The 11,913-nt window shown below is 56.3% G+C and overlaps 1 protein-coding gene and 1 long non-coding RNA gene across 11 annotated transcripts in view; one reads left to right on the forward strand and one right to left on the reverse strand.

Annotated features, from left to right (window-relative positions):
* The window catches only part of IFT140 (intraflagellar transport 140), an 81,073-nt gene that overhangs the window by 63,735 nt on the left and 5,425 nt on the right, over positions 1–11,913 (forward strand). For 9 of the 10 annotated variants that reach the window (XM_045047865.1, XM_045047866.1, XM_011290728.4 and 6 more), the window contains 10 exons: positions 274–464; positions 870–965; positions 1,185–1,317; positions 1,634–1,777; positions 2,281–2,409; positions 2,521–2,703; positions 5,688–5,894; positions 6,088–6,300; positions 6,390–6,556; positions 7,767–7,908. In XM_045047865.1, the coding sequence (XP_044903800.1) occupies positions 274–464; positions 870–965; positions 1,185–1,317; positions 1,634–1,777; positions 2,281–2,409; positions 2,521–2,703; positions 5,688–5,894; positions 6,088–6,300; positions 6,390–6,556; positions 7,767–7,908 (1,605 nt within the window). Of the gene's footprint in view, positions 1–273; positions 465–869; positions 966–1,184; positions 1,318–1,633; positions 1,778–2,280; positions 2,410–2,520; positions 2,704–5,687; positions 5,895–6,087; positions 6,301–6,389; positions 6,557–7,766; positions 7,909–8,014; positions 8,273–11,913 lie in introns of all 10 variants that reach the window. The other variant, XR_006591144.1, reaches the window with a different exon arrangement.
* On the reverse strand, positions 8,002–11,817 carry LOC109495357. Its single transcript, XR_002150789.3, has 2 exons — positions 10,763–11,817; positions 8,002–10,204 (listed from the first exon to the last, which is right to left on the reverse strand). It is a non-coding gene; the product is annotated as an uncharacterized LOC109495357 (long non-coding RNA).

An 11,913-nucleotide genomic window follows, 5' to 3' on the forward strand; every position in this document is an offset into this window, starting at 1 on the left:
TGTGTCCTCCTCCGCTGTCCTCCCCGTCTCAGGCACGTGCGTGAAACTCCCAGGCCGTCATGCACCTGGGAGACCAGGTGGGGTTGGGGTCCGCAGGACGGTGCAGCAGGTGGGGTCTCCTCCCCGGCATGCAGGGGCAGCCCCCCAGCCTTCCTGGCTGATGCTTTCTCCCCGCGGGACACACTGCCACGTTGGCCTGGGCATCGCCGCCCCCAGGGGACACCAGCAGGCTTCCTGGAGCCCCAGGGCCCATGCTCGCTCTCCCCTCTCCAGGAGGACGCCGAGCAGCTGTACCGGAAGTGCGGCCGCTACGACCTCCTCAACAAGCTGTACCAGGCGTCCGACCAGTGGCAGAAGGCCGTGGAGGCAGCGGAACTGCGGGACCGCATCCACCTGCGCACCACCTACTACAACTACGCCAGGCACCTGGAGGCCAGTGCCGACCGCAGCCTGGCCCTCAGCCAGTGAGCGAGGGCCCGCAGGGAGGGCCGGGACGGGCCCCTGTTCCCCTGCTCCCTCGGCCAGTGAGAGAGGGCGCACGGGGAGGGCCGGGACGGGCCCCTGTTCCCCTGCTCCCTCGGCCAGTGAGCGAGGGCCCGCGGGGAGGGCCGGGAGGGGCCTGCATGCCCCTGCTTCATTCTCTGCCCCGGGGAGGGCCTTGGAGGCGCTCAGAAGAAGCTTGTAGGGTGAGGCACCGCCTCAGAGCAGGTGGCAGCCTTCTGGGTGGGAGGCTCCGCAGGGCAGCTGGAGCTCAGTCTCGTCAGAACCTCAAGCCCCCGAGCGTCTCGCGCTGGGCTCCGGTCTCCGGGCCTGGGGTCGCCGGCAGCGCTGAGACCACGGGAGGAGCCACTGCCCCGCTGGCCTTGCAGCTACGAGAAGTCGGACACCCACCGCTTCGAGGTGCCCAGGATGCTCTCGGAGGACCCACAGTCCCTGGAGCTCTACGTCAATAAGATGAAGGACAAGTGAGTGTCGCCGCCAGGTGGTGGGCAGACGCAGGGTTGGCCGTGGTGCCCAGGGGCATCCTGCCGCTGCTTCCCTAGGGTGGGTGGCGGGGTGGGCGGAGCATGAGGCATCCGTGCTCTCCTGCAGAGCTGCGCCCTCCTGGCTGCCGGTGGCGCTGGGGTCCCGGGGCTCCTTTCCAGGGTGTGCAGGCCCTGAAGGGGATCGTGGGCTCCCCCCAGGACCCTGTGGAGGTGGTGGGCCCAGTACCTGGAGAGCCAGGCAGAGATGGACGCCGCGCTGCACTACTACGAGCTGGCACAGGACTACTTCTCCCTGGTCCGCATCCACTGCTTCCAGGGCAACATCCAGAAGGTAGACGCCTCTGGGGCGCCTGGGGGCTCAGTCGGGTAAGCCTCCTATCTCGGCTCAGGTCATGATCTCATGGTTCATGGGGTCCAGCCTCGCGTCGGGCTCTGTGCTGACAGCTCGGAGTCTGGAGCCTGGTTCCGATTCTGTGTCTCCCTCTCTCTTTCTGCCCCTCCCCTGCTCACTCTCTGCGTCTCTCACTCTCTCAAAAATAAATAATTATTAAAAAAAATAATAAAGAAGGTCGGAGGGGGCAGGGGGCAGGCCTGCCGGGCGTGGGGAGGCAGAGACATGGCCCCAGGGCTCCCTGCTCTCTTTCCAGGCTGCTGAGATCGCAAATGAGAGCGGAAACTGGGCCGCGTCCTATCATCTGGCCCGCCAGTACGAGAGTCAGGAGGAGGTGAGGCAGGCAGTGCACTTCTACGCACGCGCACAGGCCTTCAACAACGCCATCCGCCTGTGCAAGGTAGGTGGCCGGCCGGCGTGCAGCCCCTGGTGGCTAAAGCCAGGCAGGTGGGAGGCTCCGTCCAGGTCACTTCAGAAAGAGGAGGGAGTTGTATCGTGAGGCCCTATTCCCCACCCCGGCCTGTTTCCACCACGCCCGCGTCACTCTGGGCGCCGGGAGCGTCCGCCCCCCATCCGCCTACCGCAGCCTCCTTGGCGGTGTTTGCAAAAGCGAGCACTCAGGCTGGCTTGGCGCTTGGGGCCTGTGCACAGCAAGGAGGGACATTCTGAGTGGGCGAGAGTGCCCCCACCCAGCCTGGAGAGCCCTCGTGTCAGATAGGTCCTACAACATTGTTAATAAGAAGAGAAGGGAGCCCCCCCAGAATTCTGTGTGCGGACCCGGGGAGACATTCGACAATGGAAACCACAGTCATGTAGACCAGCAGCGTGCCGGGCAGGGGCGGTGGGCTCCTCGGGCACCCTCAGCACAGTGCACAGGAGGCCCTGGCGACCCCGTCCCCGCAGGAGAACGGCCTGGACGACCAGCTCATGAACCTGGCCCTGCTGAGCTCCCCCGAGGACATGACGGAGGCGGCGCTCTACTATGAGGACAAGGGCGAGCACGTGGACAGGGCGGTGATGCTGTACCACAAGGTGAGCCAGCGGCCGGGTACCCCGGGGCCTGCCGCCGTGCCGGGGGCGCCACTCGGGCGTTCTCGGGACCTGGGGCCTGGGCGGCCGCTGAGAGTGCCCCGCCATCCACAGGCCGGCCACTTCTCCAAGGCTCTGGAGCTGGCCTTCGCCACCCAGCAGTTTGTGGCCCTGCAACTCATAGCGGAGGACCTGGACGAGAGGTCGGACCCTGCCCTCCTGGCCCGCTGCTCGGACTTCTTCCTTGAGCACAATCAGTACGAGAAGGCGGTGGAGCTGCTCCTGGCCGCAAAGAAGGTACGGCCTGGGGCCCCCGTGTGGCGCCCACTCAGGCACCGAAGCCCGGGGCCACCTTTTCCAGACACGGTGGATGTAGCTTTGCCGTCTCTCATGGTTACGGTTTCACAAGAAGGCTGTGGCTCTGGCCTGTCCTGGGGGTGTTGGAGCCTGGGAACGGGCTCACCCGTGCAGCCCCTTCATGAGTCTTCACGTCGTAACCAGGGCGGCGTGCTCGTCCTTTCCGTGTGTGCGGCAAACACATGTGACATCAGATTTAGCATCTTAGCTATTTTCTAAGTGTGTTTAAAAAGTTTTTTAGCTTTATTTATTTGAGAGAGAGAGAGAGAGAGAGAGAGAGACAGAGCATTCACATGCAGGAGGGGCAGAGAGCGAGAGCGAGAGCGAGAGCGAGAGAGAGAGAGAGAGAGAGGAGAGAATCCCAAGCAGGCTCCGTGCTGTCAGGGCCCAACATGGGGCTCAAACTCACGAATCATGAGATAATGGCCTGAGCCGAAACTAAGAGTCAGACACTTAGGCGACTGAGCCCCCCGGTGCCCTGCTCTTTCTCAGTGTCAAGTGCGTTGACATTGTGGTGCAGTCTCCAAGTACCTCCTTTCATCTTGCAAAACCGAAGCTCTGTCCCCCTGAAATGCCAGCTGCCCATCCTCCCCTATCCCCGGCACCCACCGTCTACCTCCTGTGTCTATGAATTTGACGACTCCGGAGACCACACGTAAGTGGAATCGTACAGGATCTGCCCTTGTGGGTCCGGTTTCTTTCACTGAGTGTCGTACCGTCATCGGTACGACACCGTTCACCGTTCATTGGTGCTGTAGCAGGTGTCAGAACCTCCTTCGTTTTTCAGGCCAAGTAGTACTCCGTTCCACATAGGCAGTGCCTTGCGTTTCCCTGCCCTCGGACACTGGCTCGCCTCCACCTCTTGGCTCCTGTGAATACTGCTGCTGTGAACACGGGTGTACAAATCTCTCTTCAACCCTGCTTTCAATTCCTGCAGGCATTTACCCAGAAACGGAATTACCAGACTATCTGGTAACTCGGTTCTAGTTTTTTGAGGACCCTCCAGACCGTCTTCCATAGCCGCTGCCCCGGTTTTCATTGCCAGCAGCCGTGCACAGGGCTCCCATCCTGCCACGTCCTAACCGTCACTTGTTGGTAGCGTTTTATAGACAGCACTCTCAGGCGTGTTGCAGCCATACTCTAAGTAGAAGGCTTGTCCCTGATAGCCACTGAATGGAGATGAAGAAAACTGTTAGCCATGCGAAATCAGCCTGTCCAAATTGAAAGTTATTTCTTCCTGAAGCCAGAATTGTGCTTGTAGCTTCGTGCCTCCCTGGTGAGCGACACGAGAATTCTCGCCCAAGTAAGAGGCACGTGCGGGTTCATGGCCAGACCCAGCAGATAGATGCACATGTCCACCCTCCCTAAGGCAGCCCCAGGCCTAATCTGAGCCAGCAAGAACACCACAGGGCTTTTTGTAGCCAGATAGGTGGATTCTGTAGTTTCACAGTGAAACCCAGATAAGCCAGAACAGCCGGGAAAAATTTAGAAGAAGATTAACAAGCAGTGACGAGGCCCCAAGATTGTAAAACGCGTCGGAGATAGAACACTTGAGGTCGAGTCCATGAGCAGGCCTACGGGTCAGTGGAAAATATTAGAAAACCCAGAAGGAGAACCATTTACGTAGGCACATCTAGCAGGTGCTGAGGAGCACTTCACAACCGGGGGCAAAAGGTGAACCGTCCGCTCAAAGGGGTTGATGCAACGAGGCAGCCACTTGGGAAAACCAGCAAGTTCCAGATGTGTCTACGATTTAAGTGTGCCAGAGAAACGGCAGCCAGCACCGAAAGCCACGGGACGTCTCGTACAGTCTGAAAACACAGAAGGTGTGTTCTGAGTAGGATTCAAAACCCACTGGGAAAGACTCGTTGATGTAACCAAATATAAATTTGAAAATAACACATGGAAAAAACACCATAAAAAAGTAAAGATAAATAATAAAATGAGAAAAGATATGTTCTACCTCTATCCCAAAGTCTCCTGTTCCTAATATGTATGGAGTTCCTATAAACAGTAGGAAATTTACCAGCAATTCACAAGGAAAGGACAAAGATTATGGACAGTTTCTTTTAAGAAGGAAATGTAGGTGGGGACGCCTGGGTGGCTCTGTCAGTTAAGCATCTGACTGTTGATTTCAACTCAGGTCATGATCCCAGGGTCGTGAGTTCAAGCCCCATGTCAGGCTCCTTGCGGATGGCTCGGATTCTCTCTCTCTCCGCTCCCCCCCCAAAATAAATAAGTAAACTTAAAAAAAAAAAAAAAAGGAAGGAAATGTGGGTGGTTCCAGCACATCAGATTCTTAGCCTCGTTCGTAGTAAGAGAAATACAAATCAAAACTCATGGAGATCCCGTTTGCCCCGGATTCCACCCATGAGGGTGAAAAGGTAAGCAAACCCCAGGGATTGTCGTGGGACACAGGTGTGCTCGGGCAGGACAGGAACACGGCAGGCACTGCCCGTCCCGGCCCGGGATCAGTCCCAACAGCGCACTGGCAGGCGGCCGTGGGAGTGGCGCGCCAGGGCTGTACCCGCGTGACGAGGCAGGTGTGCACCTGCGGGCGGAGCGGTGAGGAGCCAGCGTCCTCTTGTGGTGGAGCACCGCGCACCCATCCAAACCACAGAGGTGGCATCTCCTCCAAGACCTGCCCTCAAGTGAAGGATACAAAATTTCCCCTAAATTTTTAAGAAAATTAATTCAAACCCTTAACTTAAAAATTTGAGAAGAATCGTGGAAGAAAATCAGTTTCTGGCTTCTCTTTCCTCCCACAAGCAGGACAGTGTGCTCTGGGGCTCCCCGCCCCCCACTTGCCCTGCATAGTGCATAGCGTGACATGGTCACCGGGCTGAGCGTCGGCCTCTGCGTGGTGAGCCGCCGCCCCGGGCCCCGTGGTGACCACCCCCCCCCCCCCCCCCGGCGCCTTGCAGCACCACGAAGCCCTGCAGCTCTGCCTGGAGCAGAACATGACCATCACCGAGGAGATGGCTGAGAAGATGACCGTGCCCAAGGACTCCAAGGACCTGTCTGAAGAGTCTCGGCGCCAGCTGCTGGAGCAGATCGCCAACTGCTGCATGCGCCAGGGCAGCTACCACCTGGCCACCAAGAAGTACACGCAGGCAGGGAACAAGCTCAAGGTGAGCACGCCCGCCGGCGGGGTGGCACCCACGTGCCCGTGAATCGCGTCTCCGCTTGCCCCGAGTTTAAGCGAGTTTAAGCCCGACCGACTTACCCTGCCCGGACTTGCCTGCGTCCTGTGGGGACCAAGGAGCCCTGAGCTCCCTCTGGTGGTGAAATCCTCGTGAGCCCTCCTGGCGCTTCCCCGTCTAGGCCATGAGAGCGCTGCTGAAGTCGGGGGACACGGAGAAGATCGTGTTCTTTGCGGGCGTCTCGAGGCAAAAGGAGATCTACATCATGGCTGCCAACTACCTGCAGTCCCTGGACTGGCGGAAGGAGCCGGAGATCATGAAGACCATCATCAGCTTCTACACCAAGGGGCGCGCCCTGGACCTCCTGGCCAGCTTCTACGAGGCCTGCGCCCAGGTACACGCCCTCCGCCCGGTCCCCGGTCCCCCCCGCCCCCGGGGCAGCTCGTGGACCCCTGCGGGCCCTGACGGGTCTCCTCCTTGCAGGTGGAGATCGATGAATACCAAAACTACGACAAAGCCCACGGGGCGCTGACCGAGGCCTACAAGTGCCTGGCCAAGGCCAAGGCCAAGAGCCCCCTGGACCAGGAGACCAAGCTGGCTCAGCTGCAGAGCAAGATGGCACTGGTGAAGCGGCTCATCCAGGCCCGAAGGTGCGTTCACAGGACGGCTGCACCTCGGACCCCACGGAGCCCCCAGGCTCCCCCTCACGGCTGGGAACCAGACCCGGGTGTCACATGCAGCCAGCACTCAGCAGGGAGCCCCGTGAGCCCTGGGTGGGACGTGGCGGGCACTCCGTGGGGAGCCCCGTGGGCTCTGGGTGGGTTGCGGCGGGCATTCTGCGGGGGTGGGGGCCCCGTGCACCCTGGGTGGGATGCATGGACGTCATGTTGCGTCCTTCCACTAAGTTCCTCCTGGGGAATTCTCAAACCTAGGTGCATTCCCAGGCCAGTTCCAGAAAAAAACAGAGAAGTCTGGGGTGGGGGCAGTGAGGCAGATGTGGGTCAGGAGAGCATGTGTGTGAGGGGAGCCTGGGGCCTTCTAAAGTGTGTGCAGAGCTCCAGCCTGATGGTTGGGAGCCGGCGGGCCACCACAGCACCCAGGGGTGCGGGGACGGTTTGAAGGGCGCTTGCAGGCAGCAGGTTGTTGCTGTTTTTAGGAGAGACCATGTAAATTCGGACATGATGCCAGTTTTTATCTCCTGGCAACCCACCCGGCTTTGCCAGGAGCCCGCTGTGTGGGCAGCAGGGCTCGGCTTATGCCTGAACCAGTACAAGCCTTTTCCTCATCTGGGAACAGGCTTTTAAAAGAAAAGTTGCAAAAATATTTTGAACCCTTGTACAAAGTGGGGCTCCCTGCTTGGATACGTAAGTTCTGGAATATCTGCTACGCCTGGGCTGCGGGAGGGAGAGAGCAGGACATTGGGAAGCAAGGAGCAGGGCACCCTGGAGCTCCTTCCTGGTCCCCCCGCCGCTTACACCACCCCTGTTCGGCGACGGACCCCGGACCCCAGCGTGTCGTGTCCAGCGCGCCGCTGCACTGGTCTTTGCTGGTGCTCACCCCCTGCCTGACCTCCTCGGGCAGGGCGCCCTGCATCCCCCTGCATCAGTGTCCCCCTCCAGACTGGTGGGCCGGCAGGGATTGGGGTGACAAGCTGAGTGTAGCACAGTAGCAGGAGTGCGAGCTAGCCCAAGTTTCCATTCAACGAATCGGTGAGTTTATGAATGAACTCAGTTAATTCATGGGAATTAACTTCACAAAAGTTTCTGCTGTGGACTCCAGGAGCTCCTCATTCAGGTGGGGAGGCTGCTCTGACCCCTGACCCCTGACCCCTGACCCCGGCCGTGTTTCTGCTCTGGGCAGGACATATGCCGAGGACCCTAAGGAGGCGGTCAAGCAGTGTGAGCTGCTCCTGGAAGAGCCCGAGCTGGACAGCAGCGTCCGCGTCGGGGACGTCTACAGCTTCCTGGTGCAGCACTACCTGCAGACGGAGGAGTTCCAGGCGGTGAGGCGGAGCGGGGGCGGGGCTTCTGGGGAAGGGGGCGGGATCCGCTTCGCGGCCGTCCCCGCCCTCTGAGCCGCAGGTGTTTCTCCTGTGTTTGATTTTTCAGCCTTTTTTATTTGGAATAATTTCAAACTGAGAATTACAAGAATAAGAGAACCCACACATAACCCTTCATCAGATTTGGCAGGTTTAAACATTTTGCTACGTTTACTTACTCATTTCACGTGTGTGTTTTCAAATTTCTATTTTCTACCTAACATGGGTATTTTTCTGAGCTCTCTGAGAATCGCAGGTGCCCTGCCCTTCCCGCTTGGTTCGCAGACACTCGGGTAGATGCCCAGGGCTGGGATGATGGGGTTGTGTGGTAAGTGTGTGTTTAACGTTTTAAGAAACTGCCAGACTTCTTCCTTTTTGTAGTGTCTTTTTCACGGTTGGTTTCAAGGTTATTCTAGCCTTATAAAATGCACTGGGGAGCATGCCCACCTCCCGTATTTTCCAGAAGAGTTTATGTAAGATTGCTGTGATTTCTTCCTTCCTTGATAGAATGCCTACCTGAACCCACCTGGCCTGGAGCTTTCTTTGCGGAAGGGTTTCGGTGATTCATTTTAGCAGAGCACTTCTCAGACATTTTGGTGTCTGGACCCCTTTGCACTAGGAAAGTTATTGAGGACCCAAAGACCATTGGTCTGTGTGGGGCGCACCTACCAGGATTTACTATTACCCAATAAAACTAATGTAAAAATATTTGTTAATTTACTTAAACCCGCGATATGTTAACATAAGTAACATTTTCATTGAAGCTATTTTATATTTTTTATATTTTGCAAAACAAATTGACTGAGGAAAGTAGCACTATGTTACATTTCTCCAAATCTCTTACCTGGCTAAATCCGATGGGATCAGTTTCTGCTTTTGCACTCAATTTGGTAAAATAGGGTTTTTCTTAGCTGAAATACATGAAGAAAATGTAGCCTCACAGCAATACGTAGGTGAAGGGGCCTCTTCAGACACGTGCAGGCCACCTTTGATGCTGCGCCACAAGTCAACAAGTGGTAATTCTTTTTTTTTTTAATGTTTATTTATTTTTGAGGACAGAGGATTTGAAGCAGGCTCTGTGCTGAGAGCAGAGAGCCCAATATGGGGCTCGAACTCACGAACTATGAGATCATGACCTGACCTGAAGTCAGCTGAGCCACCTAGGCGCCCCAGGTGGCAATTCTCAAAAGTTAGTTGCGATGTTGGAATGCCGTTGTATTCTGTCACATTTAAAACTCGATGGTCTGTCTCAGATCTTTTACGCACGCATCGTTTTATGACATCATGTTGTTTGCGGAGTTAGAAGATGTTGACACGTTTCATTATACGTATCAGAACACCATATTTGCAGAAATCACCACCAGCCTCGTCAGAAAATGTGGCATTGGGAAGACGTCCGGCTCGTGGTGGCCGATACATAAGGTTTCTGAGATCCTTCCGTTTGAAAGCTCAGATTTTATCCTTGGCAAAACTATTGCCTCTTACTCTTTTCCTTGATGTGGTGGCCCCCTTGGTTCCTTTTTGAGACAGTCTGCCACGAACCCGAGTCTGAGTAGCCACGCTTACCTGCAGTCACGTTTACAAGTAAAGGCGGTATTCTATGCGCGAGCGGCCACTTTTGCTCACGACCTCCAAAGCTGTGCCTCGTCTCCGCGCACGTTCGGTACGACCCGTCTTTCACTTCTGCCATCCTGGTGGGTGCGTCGCGGTAGCTCATGGTGGTTTCAGTGCCCCTCTCTCTCTGACCACCGGTGTTGCGCAGCTGCTCATAGGTTCGTCTCCTCCTCCAAGTGCCCGAATCCTCCCCTGTCAGTTTGTTGGGGGTTTGTCTTCTCAACGTTGCTTGTGGCCCTTATGAATTCTGGGTACCTTTCCTTTACCAGCGTGTGACCACTAGTGCTTTCTCCCTGTCTGGGGGAAATTCCCTCCTGTCCCTCTCTCCTCTCCTTATGGAACTCCAATTATCTGTGTATACCATCCCCTGGTTCAACTGATTGTCCTCTTTTTTTTCCAGAATTCTCTCTGGTTTTCATTTTTGGTGGTGGCTTTTACTGTTGCTTCAAGTGTACCAGTCCTGTTCAGTACTCTGATGTTGCTCCTGGGCCTGTATTACACCTGCTGTTATAATTTTCCCCACTAGTAGCTTCTGGATCACATCGAGTTAGCTCCCTTGTCTTTTCTCTTGAGTTTGGTCACATCTTGTTGTTGTTCCTTACATCTAGCAGTTCCTGGACATTATGGATAAACCACCATAGAGACTCTGGATTTTTTTTTTTTTTTTTTTTTTTTTTTTTTTTTTTTTTTTTGGGACAGAGAGAGACAGAGCATGAACGGGAGAGGGGCAGAGAGAGAAGGAGACACAGAATCGGAAACAGGCTCCAGGCTCCGAGCCATCAGCCCAGAGCCTGATGCGGGGCTCGAACTCACGGACCGCGAGATTGTGACCTGGCTGAAGTCGGACGCTCAACCGACTGCGCCACCCAGGCGCCCCTAGACTCTGGATTTTTTAGGTTCCTTCCTTCCTTCCTTCCTTCCTTCCTTCCTTCCTTCCTTCCTTCCTTTCCTGACATCCTTCCTTCCTTCCTTTCTTCCTTTCTTCCTTTCTTCCTTTCCTTCCATCCTTCCTTTCCTTCCTTCCTTCCTTCCCTTCCTTCCTTCCTTTCTTCCTTTCCTTCCATCCTTCCTTTCCTTCCTTCCTTCCTTTCCTTCCTTCCTTCCTTTCTCCCTCCCTCCCTCCCTCCCTTCCTCCCTCCCTCCCTCCCTTCCTTCCTTCTAGCATTGCAGGCAGCAACAAGAGCCTCTATGCTCAGCACATCACCTTGGGCTGGGCTTGAAGTCAGCGCCTGTCCCCACCACACGCAGCATGTGCTAGCTAGGTTGACCAGAGAGCCGCGTTCATGCTCAGGGTGTGGGCTCCCCTCAGTGATTGTCTTCTGACGTCTCCTCACTTCTGGCGGCTGCAGTTGACCTCAGTTCTGGTTCTGGTTCTTCGAGTCAGTGAGGGTGGGTTTTCTATGTGACATTCAGCTTCCCACAGTGGCCCTTGTTTGGAGCCTGTGGGACTTAGCAACCTTAACTTAGAAGAAATAAACATGAGCGGTGAGGCGGACAGACCTAGGTCTCCTCCGGGCAGGGAAAGAAGGCCCCTGTCGTTGCTCCGGTGTCTCCCATGCTCCCTCGCACTCACCTCACCACCGCATCGGAGCCCAACCCCAAGGCCCCTGACCCTGGTCAGTGTCCTCCGTGGCCAGGACATCCAGGAGCACTTCTGTTTTTGTCACCCTTCAGCTGTGTCTGGTGACCGTGCCGGCCTTCTGGAAACTGCTTCCTTGCCCGTGCCGACACCAGCTGTGCACACGGAGGGTGACGCCCCTGGGCCACAGTGCAGCCCTGCGGTCTCTGGCAGACCCCACCCCGGGGGGGCACGCCCTCAATTCCCCTCGCTCCTGAAGCTCAGAGCCCTGGCACTGGCCTTGGCCTGCCTTGTGCTTGTGTCCCGTGAGCCCTGCATGGTGCCTGGGTCACACAGGCAGTGGACACAATCTCGGGAAATCTCTTCCTGTGCGGGTGTCCCCCCACCTCGCTTGAGAATGCCAGAGGGCTTGCATTCTGCCCATCCTCCGTCCTTCCAACACTCATGGCTCACCTTTCTACTTTCATCTTTCTCTCTTACTTTTTATATCTTGGTTCTGTCTGCTCAAAATAAAATTGCTCAGGAAATTTGTCATCTTTAAGAAATGCTAAGATTAAGGGCACCTGAGTGACCCAACCTGTTGAGCATCTGACTTCAGCTCAGATCATGATCTCATGGTCTGTGACTTTGAGCCCCATGTCAGGCTCTCTGCTGTCAGTGCAGAGCCCGCTTCAGATCCTCTGTCCCCCTCTCTCTGCCCCTCCCCCCGCCCAAACCAAACATTAAAAAAAAGAATACTAAGATCTGGAGCACCTGGTTGGCTCCGTCAGTTAAGC

This window comes from Felis catus, chromosome E3 (genome assembly GCF_018350175.1).
Source record: "Felis catus isolate Fca126 chromosome E3, F.catus_Fca126_mat1.0, whole genome shotgun sequence".
Classification (NCBI taxonomy): domain Eukaryota; kingdom Metazoa; phylum Chordata; class Mammalia; order Carnivora; family Felidae; genus Felis; species Felis catus.